Here is a 24750-nt window from a genome sequence, read left to right as displayed (position 1 = left end):
CTGTGAATCCGATTTGCTTCCAAAGTGCAGGATACAAAAGTCACAAATACAACATGAAGTATGATGATCACAGTTCTCTGGTTGATGCAACACCACTCACTATTTCATTTCATAATATTCAATTTGATTTTTATAGAACCAAATCATAATATACAGGATCTCAGGGCTCTTAAGGTCGAGACCTTGAAATAATGATAATACTAATTATTGTTATAGAAGATAAACTCATGTGAACGTGCAAGTAGCAGCGAACCCTGCGTCAGAAATACACAATTTAAAGGATTCAACATTCTACTCAAATTGAATGAGTCTTTATTTCTATATTTCCCACAGCATCTAAAGGCATCATTTAAATGCTCTAATGTGATTGGGCGGGGGAAGCGGTGGAGGGGCGTGGTTAAGGCTCCGGTAACCGGACACCCTCCTCACGCGCCTCTGTGCTCGTGCTGCTTATAAACTTTTCTGCACGAGAAGCGTCGGTTAGTGGTCGGCGGACCGTCGGCGCGCCGAGTCTGCGCGTCCTCGTGCGTTTCCCAGAAGAATCATGCGTGATTAACGGATTTCCCTGTAAGAGACTGAGAAGTGAGTCCCGGAGAAACTCCGGAGGAAACATGGAGGCTGTGAGTGAGTGGAACCCGCAACAGGTTCTGGACTGGATCCGAGGTGAGCAACTCTGAGTTAACCGAGTTAAAGTGCGTCGGTTAATCGACTGAAACATTTGATAAGAATGATCAAATCATATTTTTATGGTTCCTGATTCTTCTTTGTGGTGTTTCAACAAAAAGGCAAATTTATGGATCGAATAGCAATTAAAGAAATGGTTATATTATTTTGTATATGTTTTAAATAATGATAATAGTTATAATATTTTAAGATGATTGATTTGATCATGATCAGTGTGAACTGCTGAATTCTGTGGATTTTACATAATAGTCAAAGTTTATCAGCTGATGCTTTTCTTCTTCTCTGTATTGTTTCTTCTGTCAAGTAAAATAATCTATTTAAATAAGACTGGTTAAAGTTCTGTTTAAACCAGGAACTGTGTGTGTGTGTGTGTGTGTGTGTGTGTGTGTGTGTGTGTGTGAGAGTGTGTGATGAAGGTGTTTACCTTCCTCACTGAGAACCATCTGCTCTCCGTTCCACTGACGATGGGAACGACTCTGGCTTTGTTTCCCAGTGGCAGCAGATTTATAACCTTCATATTCATGACAGTGTGTCGTTAAGTCATAAACAGGCTCGACCAGTTCGCTGGAGATCCATCAAATGTCAATCATAACCCATAACTGTGGTTTCAATTACCAGCAGCAGAGTGTGAAGCTTCACTTTGTCGTTTTTTACTTTTTAACATTTATACATTCTTGATTCTGCTCAAACTTTAAAAAGACATGTCCACAAGAGAAGAGGTTGTTTTGATGTTGAGAAAGAAATTCTTACATTTGTCAAAAGCACCAACATCTACAGCTGCTTCTAGACCTGCTCTGAAATCTGGATATTTCCCTGACATGTTCTGGAGCTTCTGTCTGAGAACAAATGTCTGAGTCAGTGTCTCTGGGACTTTTCTGGATCTTCTCTAAAATGTCTGTGTCAGAGTGAGTCCATGTGAGGAAACAGCAGGACAATGTGTGGAAGCTTCCCAGTGAGCGAGTGGACGTGTTGATGAGGTTTCTAACTGGTGACGGACGTGAAACTGGAAGAACACAAACATCTCAGGATGAAGAAGAGGAGCCGTACACGTAGAAGACGAAGACGTCCACTTGGAAACACGAGGAGGTTCCAGATCTTCTGGTGATGAGGGCCGACGCCGGTGTGGATGAGCTGTAAACAACAACACTGATCTTTCCACAGCAGAGTTTATACATCATGTCCGGCCTCCTGCTGCTCTACAGGCTCCGCCCCTCGCCTGGATGTTCCCCACATGTTCCTGTTGGTGTGAACGAGTCGGACCCAACAACCTGCTGCTGCTGCTTCATGTGTGAAAGAGAAACTCTGCAGCCGACCTCAAACATCTCCAAGAGAGTGGAGAAAATCATCACATCACTTTTTGTTTTTGAAACGTTTGGAAAGTCGACAGCTCGTAAACGACCCACGAGCCGACTCTTTGTACGAGCTGGATTCGCTGCGTCCTTTCAGCCCGGCTCAGTTGAATCACTACACGTGTGTCATGAAGCAGCAGAGACAATGAAGAGCCGAGTGTTTGAAGAGCCAGAGAACAGCAGCTCTTCACAAAGGTCGACCTCCTGCCGGGCGCAGGGTCAGAACGTCACTGCGACGCTCAGCCGGGGTGATGGTGGCGCCGTCAAGACACATGTGAGAAGAGAGGTCAGTCACATGACCTTGTTTCAGACCTGGTTTTAACGTAAACGTGTAAAATATCACGTGGAACTTAAAGAGATAAACTACAAACTTCAAGTTTAACTTACTTGACTCTTAAATTTATATTTGTCGTTGACCCAGATCCGTGTATCAGTGGATCTCTGCCTCCGGCTGTAGGCGGCCAGGGCGTGTGTGGAGTGTGTGTCTGTGTGTGGAGTGTGTGTCTGTGTGTGGAGTGTGTGTCTGTGTGTCCGTGGTTGTGTGACAGGTTGTTTTCATGGTCGGTTCAGTCGGTCTTGTTAACATCCTTTTAGTTTGATGTGGGTCCCAGAGGCCGACAGCCACTGAGCTGCTGCTGCACCTGAAATCTGGGATATGAGAGTCACTGGGTTTACATCCAAGGAGATTGAGAGTTTCATGGGGCGTACCATTAACTCCTATGGGGAGGTCAGGGAACGTGGGTGATTTAACTCAGAATGAAACAGCAGTGTCACTTCTGTCCCCTGGTGTTTCAGTTCCGTGAGCCACTTCCGTTTGTTCGGATTATGCAAAAAACCTACTGGACACTGGAAGTTTGTGTTCAGGGAGAGAAATCCGTACATTTTGATTCAGACCTGAACAAATGGTGGAAGATGCAGGAACTTTGTTTTTCTGTCTCTGTGAAACAAACCAACTTGTGATAAGTGACGTGTCAGTGGAATCACTTGATCCGAGTCAAACGCTGCACGGTGCAGCTCCAGGATCAGTGACATGAACCCTGAGGCGGGTTTTCACTGTTACTGCAGTAAACTGATTGGACGGCTGCAGCTCCGAGGTGAACCCATGCATCTCAGGGATCGAACCTGCGTGTTGAGACAAAGCCACATACCGCTCCGCTTCTCCGGCAGGTGCAGTCAGTCACACGACGACAGGCAGGTTCAGGGTTTGACTGAGGCTGGAAGAATAAAGTGACACAATCCAAGAGGTCGAAGGAGTTTCACGTCCGTCACGTGTTAGAAACTCATCAATTTCCAGCCAGACGACTAATTTAATGATGAAGTTCCAGCAGTGGTGGACGTTCTCTTCTTCTGTGGTTTATATTCTCAAATCATAAGAACAACTACTGAACATGAACATTAGTTGTATTTGAGGATTCAACTTGCGACACGTCAGAAAACAAACAGAAAACAGCGGCCGCTCCGCATGTCCACCGGTGACGAGCTGGTTTTTAACTCGTCACCTGGATCGAGTCCAACTCAGCCACATTTCCTCCTGTGAGACCAGATCCCAGATCCCAGATCCTCAGCGTGAGGGCGGAGTGTTTGTCCAGAGGGAGGAGAACCTTTCGACTGTCGCCTGATGTCGTCCGACTGGCAGAGCAAGGCACTAATGTCAGGGTTGGCAGTTGAATTCCTATCAGAGACGCTTTCAAACTTTCACATTGGAGAAAGTGAAGGTGCCGCTGCTTTTAAACACACGAGCACTTCTTGCCCTTTCGGTCCCGTAGTGTGGTCCTGGTGGAAACGTCTGCTGGATCAGCGTTTGTCTTTATCAGTGAATCACAGGAAACAGACAGATTCCCTCCGCTGAGCCACTTCCTGCTGTTTTCACGTCCGCGAGCGACTCTGATGTCGTTCAGGAGTGAGCGTGCTCGTACGTCCACGTTCACACAGGAAACGCGTAGAGCTGCAAAACTCATGATTTGAGCATTTTAATCAATTTCAAGATTAATAACGAAACGGACGCATGAATGAGTTTTAATATTTGTATCTGTAGAGGTTGATAGAATTCAAGAGTCGGACAGAAACGAGGCCTCAGGATTCAGCTCGTCCTTCTCCGACACGCTTCTCTTTATCGTTTCACAGACATTTAAAGTTCTGCTGGTCCAGGAGCAGTTTGAACTGAGCAGCTTCAGGTGCGAGTTCTGGAGTCGACGCTCTGCAAACACTGAACAACTCCTGTTGGTTTAGTTCTGTAACAGTGAAGGAAATCCTTTTTCCTCTTGAATGGTGTTTGTTCGAATGTCCTCCCCCCCCCCACCCCCGCGGCCCAGTGGAGCTCTGAATAGCCTCAGTGCTCCTTTGCCTCTCTTTCTCTCGGCTCTCCGCCCTGGGGAGTTACTCTCTGGTTGCCCCCCTGCTGGGCAGCGCCGGGTCCGACCTCCGTCTTTGTGATTCGATGACGCAACACGTGCCGTGAACAAGTGAATTAGAGCTTAATACAAAACGTCATGATGATACTTTACATGTTTCACTGCAGTTTGAACGTTTCCTCAAATTTTCTTTAAATGTATTGAAACTGCTTCAAAAACTCTAAAAAAAAAAGAAAACTGAACATGAAAAAGGTGAAATGAGATTCATCAACATGAACTAATTTCCTGAACCTTCGAGGTTTTACTCCGTAACACGAAGTTCACGTCTTGTTTGTTTTGATCTTTCTCTCTAATGATTAACTGGAGCGTTTAAGAGCAGCTGGAGTTTCACCTGCGCCTCTTTATGAGCGACTTCCTCACGTGTTCGACCGGAGACCGAAAACTTTATCATCCTCGTAAACACTGTGAGTGACGGTCGGCGACAGGAATCCAGAAGACGATGCATGAATGTGACGGTGTCAACAAACGTTTGTTATTTTTACTAGAAAAGATCCGACACAGACTTTTACCCTGCGTTTAAAAACAAGTTACAGAAATGAGTTCAGACCTTTGTGAGGTTTTCTGCTGCTGAACCCACACGTCAGTGAAATGAGGAATGAAACTGTCGGTACACAGAGAGTTTCCACCGGCGGCTGAGTGACGGGACGACAGAGGCCCGGAGTCGTCTGCAAACATTAGACGTGTCCGAGACGAGACCACAGACCGAGAAATGAACTTCTCTCTCACCCGTGTCTAAAGTAAACTGGGCCTCTGGAAACAAACTGGAAACCACCAACATTTCACAGAGTTCCTCCGACCACAGGACGTTTTCACCCGTTTCTTATCGCACGAGTTTCACTAATCTGTGATCATTTATCTTGAGGTATTGTTGAATAATCAGGAAAAGCAGGAGCTCGGTGGGAAAGTCGAGGACGTTCAGAGTATCTGTGCACTTTGGTTCGTTCTGTCAACACACCGGCTGTTTTCACTGAGAGCAAAGATCCAGGTTAAAACACACAGAGAGGTTTATCGTGAACTGACCTCAGAGCTGATTTATGGTTTAGAACAAACGAGCGGGAAACGATTCTGCTGCTGAATTTAAATCCACGACGAACATGAGATGAGAGATTTCACGTTGGTTCCAACGTTTGATGGTGATGATGATGATGTTCTTCATTTTTCTTAGTATGAAGCCAAATGGGAAACGACCAGTGGTTGAAGCTGCTGTATGATGCACCCCTCCAGTTTTCAATGTGTTTGAAATTTGTTCATATGAAGCAAATTTGCCAATTTCATCAAACCAGTCCCCTTGACTAAACCTTCCCACCGTGACACTGGTTAAAATCCAGTCACTTGTAGCTGCTGCCCAGTAAATACCACCTGGGAAAGAAATGGAAGTCTGTTCATTTCAATCCCTTGTTTGGGATCATGCTAAATATTAAGGAAAGAAAATAATCCGTTTTTCACGCTGGTAAAAATATCAGAAAGAATCTGATCCCTGCTGGAACAAGAAGAAATGTAAGACGATTACTGGACCTGACAGAAGCAACAAATATTAGTTTATGATTTAGGATATTAGAATGAAATGTATGAGAAACAATCAGTGAGCATTTCATCAGAAAACAAACCACATCGCCTGCTGCACGTTTCTGTGTCTGGTTACCGAGCGGCTGGAGAAACGTCCCTGCAGCTCGGGTCCAGAGCCAAACCCGACTGCAATGTTCACAATGAGGAGAATGTCTCAACTGTCACATGAATTAACGACTTTACATTTTATCTCTCAGGAGAACATTGGATCCAGGAGTGGGGGGGGGGGAGGCCCGATGCCAGAATTATGAAGCTATTAAGAGTTGATTTTTAAAGGTTCAGGTTCATCCAGCTGGGATCAAGTATCATATATATTTACACAAAGTGAAAACAGATCTTTGAACGTATAACCTGATCTCAGTTCAGATCAGTGGCGGCTGCAGTGTTGTCATGCGTTCATTAGCAGGTGATTCGGCGGTCGCGTGACATTTATCCGACCCTGCTGTGCAGCTCGGAGATTATCGGCCTCCTCGGGTGTCAGTAATGTGATCCGAGCTGTCGCCAACACATTCCTGTCGGCCGCGAGCCGTCGGCCGGCCGCCACCCGGCTGTGACGGCAGCGAGCGCAGCTTTGTGTGCAGCGTGTGGAGGGTTGGTCGCTGTGCAGTTTGCTGGGTGTGTTTCAGGCAGCAGCTTCTGTGAGGAGCAGAGTCTGAGGCCGGGCGTCTCTCCAGGAACAAGCAGCAGCAGCTGATCCAACCAAAACAAACAAGGGACAGGAAAGATGTCGCAGTGCAGACGATCCCGGCTGCAGAAACTCAAATAGAATCATTTAAACAAGTTTATCTTAATCTACTGTTTCTGCCTCACAGCATTTTATGATAAAATCATTTATTAGATTAATTAACCCTCTGAAAATGGGACTTTCGCTGCAGGAGATTGTTTTGAATATGATCCTGATGAAATTGATCTAAAATAAGAAACATTATAGTTTTTGCAGCAGAAAGTTCGAGGCCTCATCGAGTAGAAGCTCGTGATGATGTCATCACGTTTTGTTACGTGCAAATCGGGCCAAATGTTCATAGTTCAAATAACTTATGACAAGTTAATAAATATTTAGCTCATGTTTATATATTTAGAATTTTTTAGATCAATATCTTTTTTCTTTATTGATGAAAAACCATGTTTTATTTTGTTTCTTATTTAAGACCATTGCTTCACAAATTCATTTGTCTCGTTAAGTCCGAATTTTTGTATTTGAATTTGAGAAATGATTTAAACGAGTAATCGATCAATTATTTCTTATTTCACTGTTAAATAATATATCAAAATCCTTTTTTAAAACTGTTTCTTGTATAGCCGTGGCTGATTCCAACATCTTGTGAACACAAAGACGTTATGAAGCAAACTAACTTTCTGTTTGTTGCGTTGTTCTCGTCCGGTGAGAACTGAGGCGTCACGTCAGCGGCTCGTTAAAGAGGAATGTTGAGGGTCGACCATCTGTCGTCCTGCGTGTGCGAGCGAACGCGAGCGGCAGGCCGAGCCTCTGCTGCTCTTCAATGGGCCCCATGCTGGGCCACTTGTTCTCTCCCTGTTCACACCAGCTCAGGCATTTTGTTGCCAGTTGCTCGTCCGACTCGTCGCCGAGCGCTTCTCAGCGTCGACCATTTGGTGGACGCCTGTGTGCTGGAATTAGTTTGGTCAGAGAATAGAAAACAAATAAACCCCAGCAGAGCCTGAGGTAATTAAATCTTCAAATAGCTTGCTTGGTTTAACGATCCACATTATGTATTGTTATATTTTATTAGTTATAGTTAAAGACTGAAAACCAGTAAATATTCACATGAAACAGGATTTTAGCTCAGATCAGTTGTTTAAAAAAATAACTTTAGCTTTGAACGCAGCTCAGTCGTGTTTTATGACCGTTTTAACTTTTAAATGTGAAACCAGAAGATGAGGTTTCATGTCTGATTGGAAAATAGGTTATAAATGGACTAAATGTGCCGTAATCTTAATTTGTTTTAATATACATTTTCTGTGTATATTGTTAGATGTTGTTGCAGGAAGCAGTTATTTTTAGAGGTTCATCTTTTTGTTGTTAAAAACAGATTTTAATATACACTAGTTCTTTTCTCTACAGAGGAGTTGAACTCCTGTTGAAACTGATGATTAACTCCAGCTCCTGTTGCTTCACACACAAAGTTCTCTTGTTCTCTAACTAACGCTCCCCCACTCGTGCCGCTCCGCTCTCTCCTGTAAACCGTGTAGAACCAAGTGCTGGATGTTGATGCTCTTCCATTGATCGGGCGCTGGGAACTCTTTTATCTCGTCTCCCGCCGCCGTCTTCACAGAGAGGTCACGGGTCAAAGTTCAGGGTCGGACACAGAGTGGCGCCGCTGGAGCTGGCGGTGTCTCGCCTGTGTTCACATCATGTGGTCAGTGGGATCCAGGGGGTCCAGGTCCGCTGGTCCCACAGAAAGAACCCAGAACTCAACAATCCTCGATTTATCAGCTGATCGTTTCCCCCATTAATCGATTATTTGTTCTGTCTAATGTCAGAAAACATCTTGAAATGGCTTCATTTGTCCAACAAACACTTCCAACAATATTTATGTAATAAAAATCACATCTGAGAAAGTGGAACCTGAAATAACTAAAACAATTGTCCCAGTGTGGATTGAGCTGCTGCTGGATGTAAACCTGTGGGTCAGTGATGGATCAGCAGAGTCAACAAGTGGGTGTTGACTCAGACGCTGTGTTTGCTGTCAGACCTGAATGGATCATAACAGACTTTCACTGAAACTCCTCACGTGTTTGTAATCCTCCTCCTCCTCCTCCTCTTCCTCCTCCTCCTCCTCCTCCCTGCAGCACCCAGGGCAAAGTGATATGAATATATCTTCATTTCCAGTAACGTCTTGTCTGTCCCCCCCTCGTCCCCCAGGCCTGGACGACAGCCTGCAGCAGTACCTGCCGTCGTTCCAGCAGCAGCAGGTGGACGGGGAGAAGCTGCTCAGGACGACCCACCAGGAGCTGCTGGTTCTGGGCGTGTCGCGGGTCGGACATCAGGAGCTGCTGCTGGAGGCCCTGGATCTGCTCTGCGCTCTGGTCAGTGACATCATCACCGCTGCTCTGTATAGTGATTTTAGAAAAACAGAATGTGGATAAAAGCAAATAACTGTCCATATAAAATGCACATTATTATCAAACTTAAATACAGATGTGATGATTGATAATGTAGCTCAAGAAATGTACAAGTTTCAGTTTATTATTATAATTTTCTATGAATGAACACTCGTCTCTGGTGCTGGTTCGGTTTCTGCGTCTCGTGAGAAGTGAGCTCCGTGTTTGACTGACACTCTGTGACGTCGTCACCTCACACGAGCGTGTGGACTTGCCAACAAACTCCCAGAGTTCAGTGGGGCGGAGCTCGCTGCTGCGTTCACCACATGCTGAGGCTGAAGTTATTCTGAGTCCTGCACCAAACACCAGCATCTGTGTTTTATTACACGCCAGAAAAATACAAGTGATTATTTAAAGGCAGCTTCTTGTCGACTGATGAATTAAATCGTCCTGGTTCTTTCCAAACTGCGTCCGGCTCCTGAAGCTGCTTCATTTTTCACCACATGAGCTGATAAGCTGTGGTTTATACTGGGAGGTTTATACTGGGAGGTTTATTCTCTCATGCCAGAGAATGTGCTGATGTAAATAAAATGCTCTCCTGTTGAATGTTAATCCGATCTGGCAACGGGCTCCGCAGCTTTAAGACTTTTACTGAACGACGAAAATAAGAGAATAACTCGTGGACCTTGATGAACAAATCCAGGGGCCTGATGTTGACTTTAGGATATTTGACGTCACTTCTGTCTTTGCAGCGACGCAGCTCTTGTTTGAAACCAGTCAAAGTGTTTCACGGGACAGAGCCTCTCACTCGGCTGTTTACGAGACTGTGTGTCGCAGTGAAAGAGGATTTACAGTCGAGGTTTACTGGTGTAACGCGGCTCAATAGGAAGCAGCCGGCACACACACACACACACACACACACAGACACACACACACACACACACAAACAGACACAAACACACACAGATACACACACACACACACACACACACACAAACACACACAACAAATGGTTCAGTTCACTTCTATAAACCTGGTTTGTCATTTGTCCATTTGAGGGAACTTTATTCTGAAGGATTCAGGACGTTCTGAGCAGATTAGGATGTTTTTATTTTTTTAATGTGTGAGTTAAACTGTGCTAATAAGTTGAGATAAGTTCGATATGACTCAGCGAGTTGGAAACACAATGGTTCCTTTATCTGGAAGTGAAGCAGATTAACGTTAAACTAAATCTCCTCTGGTTGAGTTTCTCAGCTGCTCCAGTTCCAATGAAACCTTCTCTACTTTACTGGTCGATTGGGAAACTGGAGTTTATTCCAGTTAAAACGGAGACGGTTCAGTTTCAGAAAAACATATTTTCAATCAATCAAATTGTATTTGTGTAATCATCATATTGACAAATCACAGCTGGGCTCATAAAGCTCAACGAGGTTTTTAACTCAACAAGAGTAACTTTTCCTTCCTGTCAACGCCGCGATTGGTTGAACACTGCTTCCCAATGCACTGTGGGGAATAAATCAAAGTTTGCAATAAAGTGCACGACACATTTTTCCATGACAAACATTCAATGGAGCGAACGTCAGCAGCTCGAGTCTCAGTCGAGGTTTCCTGTGAATCTGATCGAAGGTCAAGTGACGCGGTTTCTTTTTGTGGAGTTAACTTCTCTCTGGTGGAGCAGGAAACAGATGTGATCTCTACCTGAAAGACCCCCGCCCTTCCCCTCACACACACACACACACACACACACACACACACACACACACACACACACACACACACACACACACACACACACACTGTCCCTGTTGTTTCCGGCGGCTGACTCACGATCAGTTTTCTTCAGCAGAGCAGGAGAAACTCTCTTTTCTCACTTTCAGCTTTGTAACGCCACACGTTCATTATCACAGATAAAGAAACATTTACTTATTTAATCACCAGCTCAAATCTCATGTTGTCTTCTAAATAATAAATATAATAATAATCTCCTGAGTGACGATTGTTTTGTGTTAACTGTGTGGGAGGAAACGCAGCGAAGGGTCGAGTCAGAACTGAACCATCGACCGCTGCAGGATCAAACATCTGTACGCTGGGTTTCCACTTGTTTGGATCTGAAGTGAAGTGAGACTCACATCTGTAATGTGTCAGACTCACAGAGTGATTCAGCCCAACAGGAGTCTGACTTCACGTGCAGCTCTGAGATCAGGTTACTTTGAACACGACTGTGACTCTGTCAGGTGTCATGTTCAGTTCTTGTTTTTGTGCAGTGCAGCGAGTCGACAGGTGGAATGTCAGTTTGGCAGCAGATGTTTTTATTGGCTCTCAGCGTCTCAAACCTCTGAGGGCGCCTCGGGGCGAGCCGGCGTGTTCACGAGCGAACAGACGACAGGTCCTGTTCAGATCTGTGGAGAAGAATTTGATCAGCTGCAGTTATTGATCTGTTTAGAAACTGTGATGAACATGAGGCTTCACGAGTTGTGAGCTGATCCTTCAGATGATTGACAGATTCGTTGATTGATTAAACGTCCGGCCTCTGTCTTTAGTTTTGTTGATTTGAAGTTGAACCTTCACGTCTTTTCACGTCTTCCACAGAACTACGGCGTGGAGTCGGACAACCTGAAGACTCTGGTGGGGAAGATGAGGGCGGCTCACCACAACCTGAGCGGCGCCGTGTCGCAGCGCAGGAAGAACCCCGCCTACCACAACAAAAACTCCCATCAGCCCACCAACGAGTTCCTGACCGCCGTGGTGGAGCTGATCGGAGCCGCCAAGAGTCTGCTGTCCTGGCTGGACAGGTACACACACACACTCTGAGAACACACAACACATCAACACACAGTCAGTGCTGGTGAACGTGTGTGTGTGTCTGTCAGCTTGTTTCAGCTTGAAGAACATTCCTGACGCTCATTAACACACCTGACAGACTCTCGGCCGATAAGAGCGAACGCATCGAGTTTCACATCAGGTTCGACTCGATGTGATGATGTGAGAAAATATTGATTCAGTTGAATATATCAATAATTCATTTTTACGTCTGCGACGCACAGAGAGAATCACCTGGAGCTGAGAGGCTGCGTTCGAATGCTCTTTCCCCTCTGATGCAGATTCAGATTCCAAATATCGTTATCGTGCAAGACGGCGGCGTTATCACGTGTTTTACACTGCACCTATTAAAACCTGATGAGGTCATCACGTGTACAATGTGATGAAGACAGAGAACTTGAGTTTCTGCTGCAGAAACCATGAATGATCAAGATGGTCTAGTTTTTATTTTAAATAAAAAGAAAGAATTAAAAGCTCCTCTCTTCTCAGGACTCCGCTGACGAGCCCCAACGACTTCACTTCCACCAAAAGCAGAATCATCCAGCTGTGTCTGGAGCTCACCTCCACGGTCCAGAAGGTCGGTGAAATACCTCTCCTCCGTGTTGCCGTGGAAACACGTTATTTTACAGAGTGTGTCACCCTGACGACCACAGCTCTCTGATGTTTTCTGTGTGAAGAGACGATGAAAACGAGCCGGAGTCGAACGTCTGATCTCACGACCTCCTGTGAATGTTTATTTGTTCTGCTCTGATGATGATGATGGTGGTGATGAAGCTGATAACTTCAGATAACTTTAGTTTACATGAACAAAGTTCTTCTGAAGAAGCGTCTCTGTCCCTTATCAGCCAAACCAAAACAAGCAATAAAAGAGATTTATCTTTTTTTACCCTTTTGATTTTCTCCTTAAATCTAAAAGTGTTTCAAACAAACTTCTCTGAAGCTGCTTTCACACATGAATCTGAATCCTGGATGTTTTGAAGATGGAATTTGAGGGTTTAGGTCAAAGTTGAGCTTCTTCCAGACACAAACCGAAGTCCGGACATTCTCCTGAAATGTTCTGGAACTTTCTGTATGTGAGAAAACGTCCAGAAAACTCACTGTGAGCGAGTTGATGACGTGACAACAACATAACGTTTGGGCAGAGGTCGTAAATACAATATAAGATGAAAGACTTTTTAACAAAGCAGCGACTTTCTCCCAACACTCAGATATTTAGTTGTGTGTGTGTGTGTGTGTGTGTGTGTGTGTGTCACCTCCGCTCATGAGACTGCGGCGCTCGGAGGCGTCGCCCGGCCGCTGTCATGCAATCATCCTGTCAGCCCGTTTGCAGGAAGCTGTTATTTCTGCGACCGCAGGAGGAATCCTGTCGGTGGGAGGCGTCGGCGGTGGGTCCCTCCCTCTGGTTTCACTCTCCTGTCATCTCTCAAATATTTGTTCTCCCGCTGATTCCTCTTTTCTGTCTTCTCTCCCGTCTCGTGTCTGTTCACCAGCGTCATCGTTCTTCTTAAAAACAGAATCGGAGAAGGAAAACTGCCTCTTTTTATATATTCATTGTGTTTTTATTGTTTTACTGGATGTTTGTCTTTATCTTGGTTTTTCTTTTAATTGCCTGAAACCAAATTGCGTTCAGGATTAATCAAGTTATTGTATAAGCTCCAGCGTTCTTATTAAATTCCCTTTAACATATCTCAGAAATTCATAATGAGTAAAATATTAAAACGCATTTCTCTACTTTCTGCCCCCATGGAGCCGTCGTGACGTCGGACACAGATTTAAAAATCCTTTTTTCAGAAACACAAATCCCCTTCATCATTCAACCACCCACGATGCACATCTGACTCCTCGTTATCAGTAAAATTGATAAATCTCAAATTGTTGAAGACAGATTTTTGCTCCTGAGTGAAAGACGATGAAGAGATTTCATTTTGTGAGATAATTTGACAGATTTATGTCGTAGGGCTGAGAGCCACAGAAGAAGAAAGCACCTTGTTGGTGGCAGTAAGTGAAATATAAAATAATTCCACCACATCCTTTGATCGGTTTCTACCTGTGGTGCAGAGAATGAAGATGTTATCAGCTGTGTATCAGTGAGGATTCTTTCATCAGGAGGTTTAATCAGCGTCATGGACCCCGAGGAGACGTTTTTTACCTCGACCTCTTTTCTTCATCGGCTCCACATCAGAAGTTCTTTCACAACAGCTTCACGTTTTGTTGTGAACAGCGTCTGTCAGCAGAGCCACTGTCTCATGAAGTCTTCTCTCCTCTGCAGCCTCGGTGCGTGTCTGCATGTACGTGCATGTCGGGGGGGAGCGTTAAAACCAGCAGATCTGCTGCAGAGTCGTCCCCACTGGAGATTTAACAGATTTACCTGACGCTCGATTGAGAAGCTCAACGTGATCAGACTCAAACACTGAAACTCAAACTGTTCTTATCGGCTTTAATTTAAATTTTCTCCAAGTTTCTCAGAGTAAAACATCTCCGGCTGAATCTTGAGACATTTTCAGAAGGTAGTGTCTGACTCAGACATTTGAGTTGTCACCCACAGAACCTCCAGAAGGTTTCAGGAGAATATCAGGAGTTCAGTTCATGTCTGAAAGCAGCTTCATGTGAATGTGTGGGACATGTCCTCAGTTATAATCCTGACTTTGTTTAAATCTGAAATAAAAGTTGTGTTACTTTGAACAAAGCTGTTGTTTGTCACGAGGACACAGGAAAGAGTCAAAAGTCCAAACATGTGACTTTCTCTTCCTCTTCTTCATGGATAATTCTCTGTGGTCGAGGTCGTCTCTTCAGTCTGAAAACACACAAAGGAAAATACACAAGATTATAAACCTTAAACAAAACAAACACCAGAAATAAATCAATTTGGCTCTTGTCTGTAATCCAGGGAATATTGTATCTGTCAGACTGAAACTTTATTTCTAATAAAGGTTCTGATGATTGATGTTTTCAGCGTCTGTCACTCAGTGTCTGTGTCGTTTCAGGACTGTACTGTTTATGAGATGGAGGAGAAGATCCTGGAAGTGGTGAGTTCTGCTGCTCTGCACGGAGACGCCAATCTGAAGCGTGTGTGTGTGTGTGTGTGTGTGTGTGTGTGTGTGTGTGTGTGTGTGTGTGTGTGTGTGTGTGTGTGTGTGTGTGTGTGTGTGTGTGTGTGTGTGTGTGTGTGTGTGTGTGTGTGTGTGTGTGTGTGTGTGTGTGTGTGTGTGTGTGTGTGTGTGTGTATTCAGCTCAGGATCATCCACTTCCTGTCTGAGATAGCAACACTTCCTGTTGGTGTTCTGAGGAATACAGATTCAACCGATTCATTTTAGTCACGTTAAACCAACCTTCAGTTTGACCTCTGACCTCTAATGACTGCATGTTTTAGTTCAGCTGCATAAATCCACATTTCAGTTGAAGACCACACAACTTTATGAAACTTTACAACCATTATTGAATGACATAAGTAAAATAATAGTGATAATAATAGTAATAAGTTTAAGAAATAAAATACAAACAGCAGGTAAATAAAAAGCTGTATATTAGATAAATAAAAAAGAAAAGACAACAGGATGAGACAAAATGAAACAACCATTACAAAAATCAGCATTCTTTTGATATTATACATAATATTTTATTATATTTTTTAATTATTTGTATATAGTTAATTATATTTTATAGCATTTTTATATTCAAATTATTGTTATATTTATTTCATATGGATATTTTTGTGCGTTGTTAATGTGTCGGCAGCTCTTTAGCTGAGCGGTGACATGTCGAGTTTCAGTGAATCAACTCTGTTAAAGTCTTTGTTGTCACCTGAACAAACAAAGTCAACTGAAGCAGGAAACACTGTAAATATAGATAAAGTAGAAACACACACACACACACACACACACACACACACACTGAGCTGTTTGAAGGTTCAGGAGAAATATGACCTGAATGTAACTGAACTGATGTTAAGTCATGAAAGTTCACAGACAGAATGAATAGAACTCATTACCGTCGCACAGGAGCTTGTTTTCCTGGTTTACTTGTAATTTCCTGTGTGTTTATCTGATGTCCTCCTGCTTCCCATGAGTCCCCCAGGCTTCACTGTCTCGTCAGTGTGATGCTGATGATATGAGACTGTTCGGAGCTTTAATGTGACACTGATCATTCACTCAGGGGTCAGAGGTCAGACAGCTTCAGTGGGTTCAGACCTCCACGCTGCCAAAAACATATTCTCATTAAACACATGATCAAACTGGATTTTTCATTTTCTTTTTAAAAACCTATTTTATCATTTTCATTTACAGAATTAGTCTCAGCTTTATTTCCACATCTTTATATCTTACATGTAAAACGAGCGTTGACCTTGACGTTGACCTTGACGTTGACCTTGACGTTGTCCTTTCTCCTCGTGTGTGTGTTCCAGTCGCGAGCTCTAAACGGCATCTGTGAGAAGACGGCCCAGGCGACCTCTGACCCGGCGAAGATCGAGATGTCCTGTCTGGAGGAAGTTCACATCACCAACGTCAAACCTGGGGAGGGACTGGTGAGCCGAGAGGGAAAGAACTAGAAGATCTGGAACTTTAATCAGAGAAGATTTATTTAAAGAGACAGGAGCTAAAACCAAGTGTTTGAGACAGAGGCTGAAAAGAGGAGCTGCAGCAGATGGACAGTTTGAGGACAGTGGACATTAGACTCATTGGAATTATCAACCTGAAAATGTGCAGAGTTTAAAAAAACAGTTTCAGTGAAGTTTAAATTCAGAGATTTACACGTTTACTAGTCTTTACCAGCCGTCAGTTCTGGTAAAGACTAGTTCTGTCTCACTAAGTATTAGTGAGACAGTGAAATAATCAAACATTATAGAAAGATCTTTACGTATAAATGTGTCAGTGCATTTAAGGTTAAACTAAAACAGTCGCTCAGCCTTCTGCCCTCTGGGGATTCTGACCTTGACATTTCTCCCATTGTGCTCCTCGTGACATGAAGTTCGACTAAGTTGTAAATCTTCACTTTTCAAAACATCCGCTCTCCTCCACCATTGTGAGCTATAGTTAGGTTCCTTCCTCCTGAGAGAGAACAGAGCTTCACTTCTTAAAGCTGAAGGAACGTTCACACGACAGAAAACCGATAAAAACAGGCGAGAAATAAGAGACAAACACCGTTTACACTCCGACCAGATCAGCGGGACGCCACCGAGCAACGTCAAAAAGAGAATCCACAATTTGACCCGACTTCCTCAGAGAAACACTAACAGGTATTTTAGTGAACCACAATCAGAGGGAAACAGAAACAGATGCAGGTCCACAGGGGAAAAACCCCCAGAAACCACCACTGCAACAGGGAATTAGAGGGAAACCACGAGAGACGTGTTTGTACAGAAGATTCATTTGTTCACTCTCAAACACTGAGTCCTTTTAAATCTGTTTAATCTTCCAGGGGATTTACATCAAATCCACGTACGACGGACTTCACGTCATCACAGGAACCACGGAGAACGTGAGTGTGCTCCTCATCACAACACTTCTAAAAAACATTCTCAGATATTTAGTCCTGAAAGTCACGTAAAACTTTTCTGCTTCATCGAGTTTCTCAGTCGTCAGAAAACGTAGATTTACTGTGAAAACCAGAAGGTGCTGTGTGTTGTTCTGTTGTGTACTGACTCGTATTGACTTCACAGTGTTTGTTGTGTTAATCAGTTTGTTAACTCTGTGATTCACAGTCTCCTGCTGATAAAACCCAGAGGATTCACGCTGGAGACGAAGTCGTTCAGGTCAACAAACAGACGGTGGTGAGTCCAGTTTATCAGATGCATTAATCTCTGCAACCAATAAGATTAGAGACACAGTTTATTTAAACTAACCAATCATTCGTCGTCATTTGGTTTAAATGACGTCATTACAGTTTAAAAAGTTAGCATCGGCCCTCGGATGGTTTTCATTGTTACTTTGGACAGAGCCATGCTAGCTGTGTCTTTTTGCTAAGCTAATAGGCAGCTAGCTCTTGCCTCATATTTAACATATAGACAAGAGTGCTTTCAGTTCTGTAATCCTCTACACATCGCCCCCTGGAGGCTGCAGTGTTCACTACAGCTCAGCGTTCTGCTCTGTGATTGGTCCAGGTGGGGTGGCAGCTGAAACACCTGGTGGAGGCGTTGAGGGCGGAGACTGGAAGCGTCGCCCTGGTGGTGAAGAAGAGGCCGTGCAGCATCTCCGGCGGCTTCGCACCCGCCCCTCTGAAGAACCTGCGCTGGAGACCGCCGCTCGTTCAGGTAACTGATGAACACGCCCTCTCCACCCAGGCTCCGCCCCTCGGCTGAATGTTCCCCACATGTTCCCGTTGTTGTGACGAGTCTGAGCCGAACAATCTGCTGCTGCTTCTTCACATGAGAAACACAAACTACAGGAAATGTCCAGACCCCATTTCCCAGAGTTCAGGTCTGAAAACATCTTCTGAACCTTTAAGCGTCTAAACCTCGTCGTGGTTGTTTTGCGGTTTCGTCATCGTAGCGTTTAGTTCTTACACTTTGTGGACGAAGGGACCCGGGCGTCCTCGGAGGTGTGAGGCTGAACAATGGATCCCTTCTTCACTTTTCCTGGAAAACAAAAAAACCCGGGACAGGAAACCCAGCAAACATCACGCCGCGCTGATGATGTCAGACCTCGTCGGAAGATGACTCACGTGGTCGTCCACAATGTGACAATTCTGAATACAAGCCGCCGCCTTCGGGGGGGTTTGTGTGGACAGAGTCCAGGATGTGTGTTGAGGGCAGATTAGTCTCCAGTCGATGAGTTCAGCCTCTAATCTGAGTTATCAAAACAGATCTGAGGTCTGTACGTCTACGTCATTTAGGTCAAAGGTTATCAGCACCACCTCACACTGGACTCAGAAGTACTGAAAAGTACTTTTTCATTTCGTCTGCAGATGTTTGAACATAACGATTTAAAATTATTTTTATTCAGGTATTTAATCTGTAAAGTGTGAACCACTGTCCTGAAATGATGGATTAATCAGCTGATGGGTAGAATATGAAAGGAACATAGTTTTGGGAATTAAAGCTGTTAATAAATTAAAAGTATAAATAAATCTCTGGTTCCAGCTTCTGAAATGTGTTGATTTGCTGCTTTTTACAGTTTCATATCTTTGTAAAGTAAAACTCTCTGTGATGTGGACTGTGTTTTCCTTTTGAGACGGTTTTTCATCGTTGGTTTTGTTACTTAAAAATTTAAATATATAAAATCCCCTGAATTTCCTCTGAATGGAAACTACCGTTGACCTTGAGCAGCGAATGTGTCTTAAACTCCTTCAGACGTGATTGTGTAACAAAGCAGAGACACAGTGAATTTCCTGTGTTTATGGAAATGCAGAAGCTCTGGAGGAAGGAAAGAGAAAAGCTGCGTCGGCTGTTTCTCGTCTCGAGCTGGAACGTCTCACTGTTGTTTTCGTGATAAACGAGGAAGAGTCACAGAAACTCTGATCAGTCACAGAAACTCTGATCAGTCACAGAAACTCTGATCAGACACAGAAATAAGGAACGTTCCTGGATCTGAGTTCTGTCTCATGGGGTCTCAAGTGAAACCCGTCCAGTAACAAACACAAACAGCCGGGGGGGGAAACACAAGCTCCTCTGGTAACACTCAGCCTCACACTCATACTTTCTCTGGTCCTTCATGCAGACGTCTCAAAGATCTTCAGGACTCTTCAGACCTCCACAGCCTGAAACCTCAGGGAGAGCAGCCGTCTTGGATCTGTACATCCCTCCTCCTCCTGCAGCGCCGTACGTTCCAACGTGAGTCACAGACCGAGGAGGAGTTTATTACACACGGGTTTTATCCTCATGAACATCCACACTGATATTCATCATATTGTCTTCATGGGTTTAAACTGGAACAATCAAAACACAGGTTGAATCTAGAAACTTGACCAAGGTAGCAAATATTTAAACAATTCAAATCACATCTCTCTGCAGAGACGGGAACACCAACGTGTCTCCAGGTGTGAAACTGAGGCCCAAGTCTCCGAACTCGTGTCTGGACTCGGACACGCGGCACCGCGTCTCTGTTGCAGAGGACATCAGGACGTCCGTCAGCCCTGAACACAACCAGCCGATCCCCGTCCACTTTCGCCAGCGCGCCTCTTCGCGCTGTGAGTGCACAAACACACACAGACACACACACACACACACGTACACAATTGTTGATTCCCCAGACTGCAACTTTATCTCAGCAGGACTTTAAAGAAGAAGAAGAAGTGTGAGAAACTCTATTTTAAGCTGTTCTCAGACCGGACATTTCCCTAAAATGTTCTGGAGGGGCTGCGTGTGAGAACACAAATGTCCAGCCACTAGTAAAATGTTGAAAACTCTCAAAATCCAAAAGGAACCAATTTCCCTGTGTTTCATACTTTTGTTGTGTCTCTGCTGTTTGCAGGTAAAACTCGACCCGTCTCCATGCCGGCGGAGGCGTTCTCGGGCGTGTCCCACAGACCCGGAGCTCAGGGAAGGAAAGGTAAGCCCCACCCGCCCCGTCCCAGCCAGACGCAGCCCAGCGCCTGTAATCTGAGCGTTATCAGCGACGGCCGCCGGTCTGCGTCGTTAAGAGGCGAGAATCAGCGGCGGCAGGACGCGCTGCGTGCTTTGAATTTTTACCTGGTGGATTATTAACCCTGAGAACTGATGCTGCATCGACAGAGCTGATTTAGTTCTGACTGCGCTTCACCTTCAGGGGGTGATAACAGGCTGTTAATGGGTTTTGGAGTCAGAACAGTTAAATACAGACGCATTAGGAGCTGGACTGTTTTTCCACTGACGCCTGAAGTGACTCTAACAATAGAACTAATCTGACCCAGTGTTGATGAAGCAGCTGATACCTGTTTCACCCTGAGAACTTTAAAACCAACAGGCTTGTGTTTCTTTGTGTTTTCTCTCTGATATCGATGCTGAATCAATGCTGAACAGCTCCGGTGACAGAACGGATACTTTTTACTTTTGAAAACAATGTTCAGCGATAAAAGCTGCTTTATTTTTCAAAGCCAACTGGAAGTTGAAATTTAACATATTAACTCTTAACAGTTTGAACTGTACTGACCTTGAATATATGAATATAAACAAGTTCGAACCTCTTAACAAACTTGTATCAGAGCCAGAGTTAAGTGCAACACGAGATTAATAAACTTAGTCTTTTAAAAGTGAATCATAGAATAAAGAAACCAGTAGATCCTCTGATCACATTAGAGAAGAATCCGTTCATTAGTAAAGTGAACTCCTCCTTCTCGTCTCGGAACAGGTCAGGACATTCTCCACAAATATCTGAGTAACGAGGGGATCAGCACCATCACGGAGGAGGAGCCGTGTTTCCCGCTGCCGTACCGGGGTCACCCGTCTGTCCGCGGCGTCGACCACATCAGAGGCAGCCAGTGCTTCATCAACACCAACCTGCACAACAGCGCCACCATCCCCTACCAGGAGGCGGCATCCAAAAAGTCCTCCTCCCCCTCCTCCTCCTCCTCCTCCCCCTCCTCCTCCTCCTCCACGCCCGCTGCCGTCTCTCCTCCTCAGGCTGTGACCAAGCAGTCGACCTCGCTGCTCGGAGGATGGCTGGCTCGTCTCAGGCTGCTCAGCCACTGACGGAGGAGAAACCGGATTTAAATCTAATCACAGACAAATTCTCTCCTCCTGCAGGAGCTCGTGTGTCCAGAAAAATGTATTTAATCGTCTACACTGTCACTTCTCAGCTGAAGACCTGCAGCAGCTGTCGACTCCTTCTGGAACCAAGCAAAGATTTTATGATGGAGGGGTTTTGAAAATGAAAATCAACGACAACGGAAAGAAAAGACGAAAAACCTGCAACATCAACTTTACACTGGTCAAAGCTCGTTGTCAGGAGTTTTCATGTCGTACTGGAGAGTCTGGTCACTGGTTATCAGTTACATTTTCTACTTAAATAATCGAATAATAGAAAATATGAAACTCTGACACCTGTTTACTCTCATTTTCTACTTTTTAAAGGCTCTAAACAATCATGAAGACTTGTGTTTTGTTGACCTCCTGTGGTTTAACGTCTCACTGTGCGTCAGGGACGTGAAGGTGTGCTCCAGGTCACTGTGACATCACTGCTGGGCGTGGTCAGAGGACAGTAGCGTGGGACAACAGAGGACAGTAGCGTGGGACAACAGAGGACAGTAAAAACAGCTTCTCAGTCTGATGCATCAAAGATTTCTCCAAAATAAAAACTGAGAAAAAGCCCTAATTTGGAGATGATCTGCTGGATGGAGGCGGTCATGGTCCCCAGAGGAAGAATCTGACTTTTCCTATTGGAACTATTGACACCATCATTATTCTGACTCGGGCCTTCATCTTCCCCTCAAGGTGAAATGTTACAAATATGATCCTCGAGCAATTCATCTAATATTGTGACCAAAGATCTGAAAAACCAAAAACATTCCCATCAGAGCCACTTGGTCTGAAATCAGCCTCACAGAGCTGCTGCTGCTCCAAAGGTTCAATAAAGAATTCATTCATTATCAGAGAAGGTGACGTTCTCCAGTTTATGAAGCAGGTGGAACAGTTCAGTGAATCTGAAACTCTCCAGCGGTTCAGCTGCTGCAGGTCACTCGTCATCAGAACCTTAAAGCCTAAAGATCATCACCTGCTGCCGGGCGGGGAACAAACCAACTGGACCTTACGTCTCCTTCAGGGATTTCAGCTGCCGAAACTTTTATTAACTTTAAAATTCAGATTCGGGACATTTTAATTTAAAATACAGCTCATTAAACCTTTTGAGTAATTACACTGCTAACAGAAGAAATGTGGAAATATTTGTACCTGTTCGGAATTTGAACGATTATCTAACAAATAGAAATCCATGTTTTTAATGTCAAACTCAAGCTAGTTCCAAAAAAACTGAAAATACTTAACAATATATTTTCCGTTCATGGCAGTGAAGATCTGCTGAAAGTTAACTGAAAGACTAGAATCCATGAGCAGAATTTAAATCGAAACAATCCCAAAATGTCAAAGATTTAAGGCCTCGATGACGAGCGTCAGATTTAAACTCAAATATTTGTAGTTTAGAAATGAAGAAGCATCTGAAAACATCCGAGCACCTTCTCTCTCTCTCTCTCTCTCTCTCTCTCTCTCTCTCTCTCTCTCTCTCTCTCTCTCTCTCTCTCTCTCTCTCTCTCTCTCTCTCTCTCTGTCCCTCTCTCTCTCCCTCTCTCTGTCTCTCTCTCTCTCTCTCTCTCTCTCTCTGTCCTCTCTCTCTCTCTCTCTCTGTCTCTCTCTCTCTCTCTCTCTCTCTCTCTCCACTTTTTATTTGTTAAAAGAAAAACAACTTGTAAATATGTTGCAGCTTTTATAGTTTTTATTTGATCTCTGTCATCTCGACTTCAGTCATATCTGATTTTATATATATATTTGAAGAGAGTGCTCTTCAGAGTATATCAACGTATGAGGTAAAAGAGCTATAGACTAATTTAAATATATGCACTGTCACTCAAACACAGCATAAGACAATAAAAACATTAAAAGGTTTACCAGCTTTTATGACTTGTTATATATTTTAAGAAATAGGTCGTCAGGTTATTTTACATTAAAACTGTTTCCCTGTAACAATACATAGCATAAAAATGTTCACGTATTTCATAAACAGTCGAACTGAAGAAAACACACAATCACAGCATTTCACTGGTAACGCCAAAGAGAAATAGAATAAGTCGTCATCTGCGGATACGTTGATGTTGGTTTACTGGAAGCTGCGTAAAATTTTAGGTAAAACCGATTTGTAGCATTTATCACTTTGAAGAACATCAGAGGTTCCTCTGAAGAGTCTTTGAAGAACTCCTGTTTTCATCCTAAACCCTGTGATGGAGTTCCTCAGGGAAGCGTCATGGATCCCCTCATGTTTTAAATCTGAGTTGTTACCTTAAAGACCTTTAAAGTGTTTCTGGTTCATTCAGGTGCCGTGAAGCTTGATGATCCCAGTGTAACAAAGTAAATATCACAACCTTGTATCTCCTCCTTCTGCTGGAGACATTTCTCTAACAGTTGAATTTAGATGTTTGGCTTCTGAAAACAATATTTGGTCCAAATGTAACTTTTTCGTCTCACAAATAAAGAGTTGAAGGGAGTCGTGGTTAAACGTCGCTCTGTGTGCCATTCCCCTGGAGTTACCACTTGTGGCCACAGTGGCCGCTGTTGAGTTAAAGTTGCATTGTCTCCCTTTCAGGTGAAAATGAATCTTGTGTTGATTGTTCAGGAACATTAGCTCGTTGTCATTTTGCTGAACTACAAGTCACATTTGAATCTGTTTTCTGTTTTGTATGAGTCATTTTGTTCAGCTGTTTAAATCTGAAATGTTCCAGAGCTCTTTAACCTGTCAAATACTTCAAAATAAAGGTCTGTTTGTTTTTAAATCTTCTACTGTTCCGTTTTTAGCTCAGAAGTCAAACTGGTAAAAAAAACAAAAAACACTCGTAGAAAAGAGGAACTCAAATTTCTAATCAGTTCCAATGATGAACCTGTAAGATACAAAATCACTTAAAACACATTCCCTCTGTAAATCAAATGTTTTTACATAAATAAGAAACATGTATTATTTAACCGTTGTGCATTAAAATGTTTTTTAAGTTCAAAGCTTTGATAAATGTTGTTGCATTTGGGACTTAAACAGTTTTTTTCCTCTACATTAAGAATTATTTTAGATTTTCCACTGAGTATCTGATCTGACTTCAAATACCAAAACTTTGTTAATCCATATAGTTTAAACGATCCTCAAGTCAGGTGTATTTTCTAAAGTTTATTCCTCATATCTAAGTTTTAAAAATTAAACTGAACAAACCTGATGTACTGATGAAGACAGACTTCACAATAATCCATTATAACATCT

The 24750-nt window shown here is 43.7% G+C and overlaps 1 protein-coding gene across 1 annotated transcript; it reads left to right on the top strand.

Annotated features, from left to right (window-relative positions):
• Positions 1 to 457: 457 nt before the first annotated feature.
• Positions 458 to 23057, top strand: cnksr3 (cnksr family member 3). The gene is made up of 13 exons (XM_035143721.2): positions 458 to 663; positions 8892 to 9055; positions 11660 to 11862; positions 12380 to 12467; positions 14875 to 14916; positions 16293 to 16412; positions 17306 to 17365; positions 17589 to 17657; positions 17988 to 18137; positions 19543 to 19655; positions 19836 to 20011; positions 20296 to 20373; positions 21151 to 23057. The coding sequence occupies exons 1-13, from the start codon at positions 612 to 614 to the stop codon at positions 21489 to 21491; spliced, it is 1656 nt and encodes a 551-aa protein (XP_034999612.1). The 5' UTR covers positions 458 to 611; the 3' UTR covers positions 21492 to 23057.
• Positions 23058 to 24750: the final 1693 nt, after the last annotated feature.

Source organism: Hippoglossus stenolepis, chromosome 20 (assembly GCF_022539355.2).
Source record: "Hippoglossus stenolepis isolate QCI-W04-F060 chromosome 20, HSTE1.2, whole genome shotgun sequence".
NCBI lineage: Eukaryota > Metazoa > Chordata > Actinopteri > Pleuronectiformes > Pleuronectidae > Hippoglossus > Hippoglossus stenolepis.
Note: the sequence above shows the minus strand (reverse complement) of the source record. Positions and strands in the feature narration are given on the sequence as shown.

Excerpts from the sequence above, each read along its gene's own strand:
- cnksr3 (XM_035143721.2), top strand. The coding sequence starts at position 612 with ATGGAGGCTGTGAGTGAGTGGAACCCGCAACAGGTTCTGGACTGGATC. Across the intron at positions 9,056-11,659 it reads TGGATCTGCTCTGCGCTCTG|AACTACGGCGTGGAGTCGGA; the intron begins GTCAGTGACATC and ends CGTCTTCCACAG. Across the intron at positions 14,917-16,292 it reads AGGAGAAGATCCTGGAAGTG|TCGCGAGCTCTAAACGGCAT; the intron begins GTGAGTTCTGCT and ends TGTGTGTTCCAG.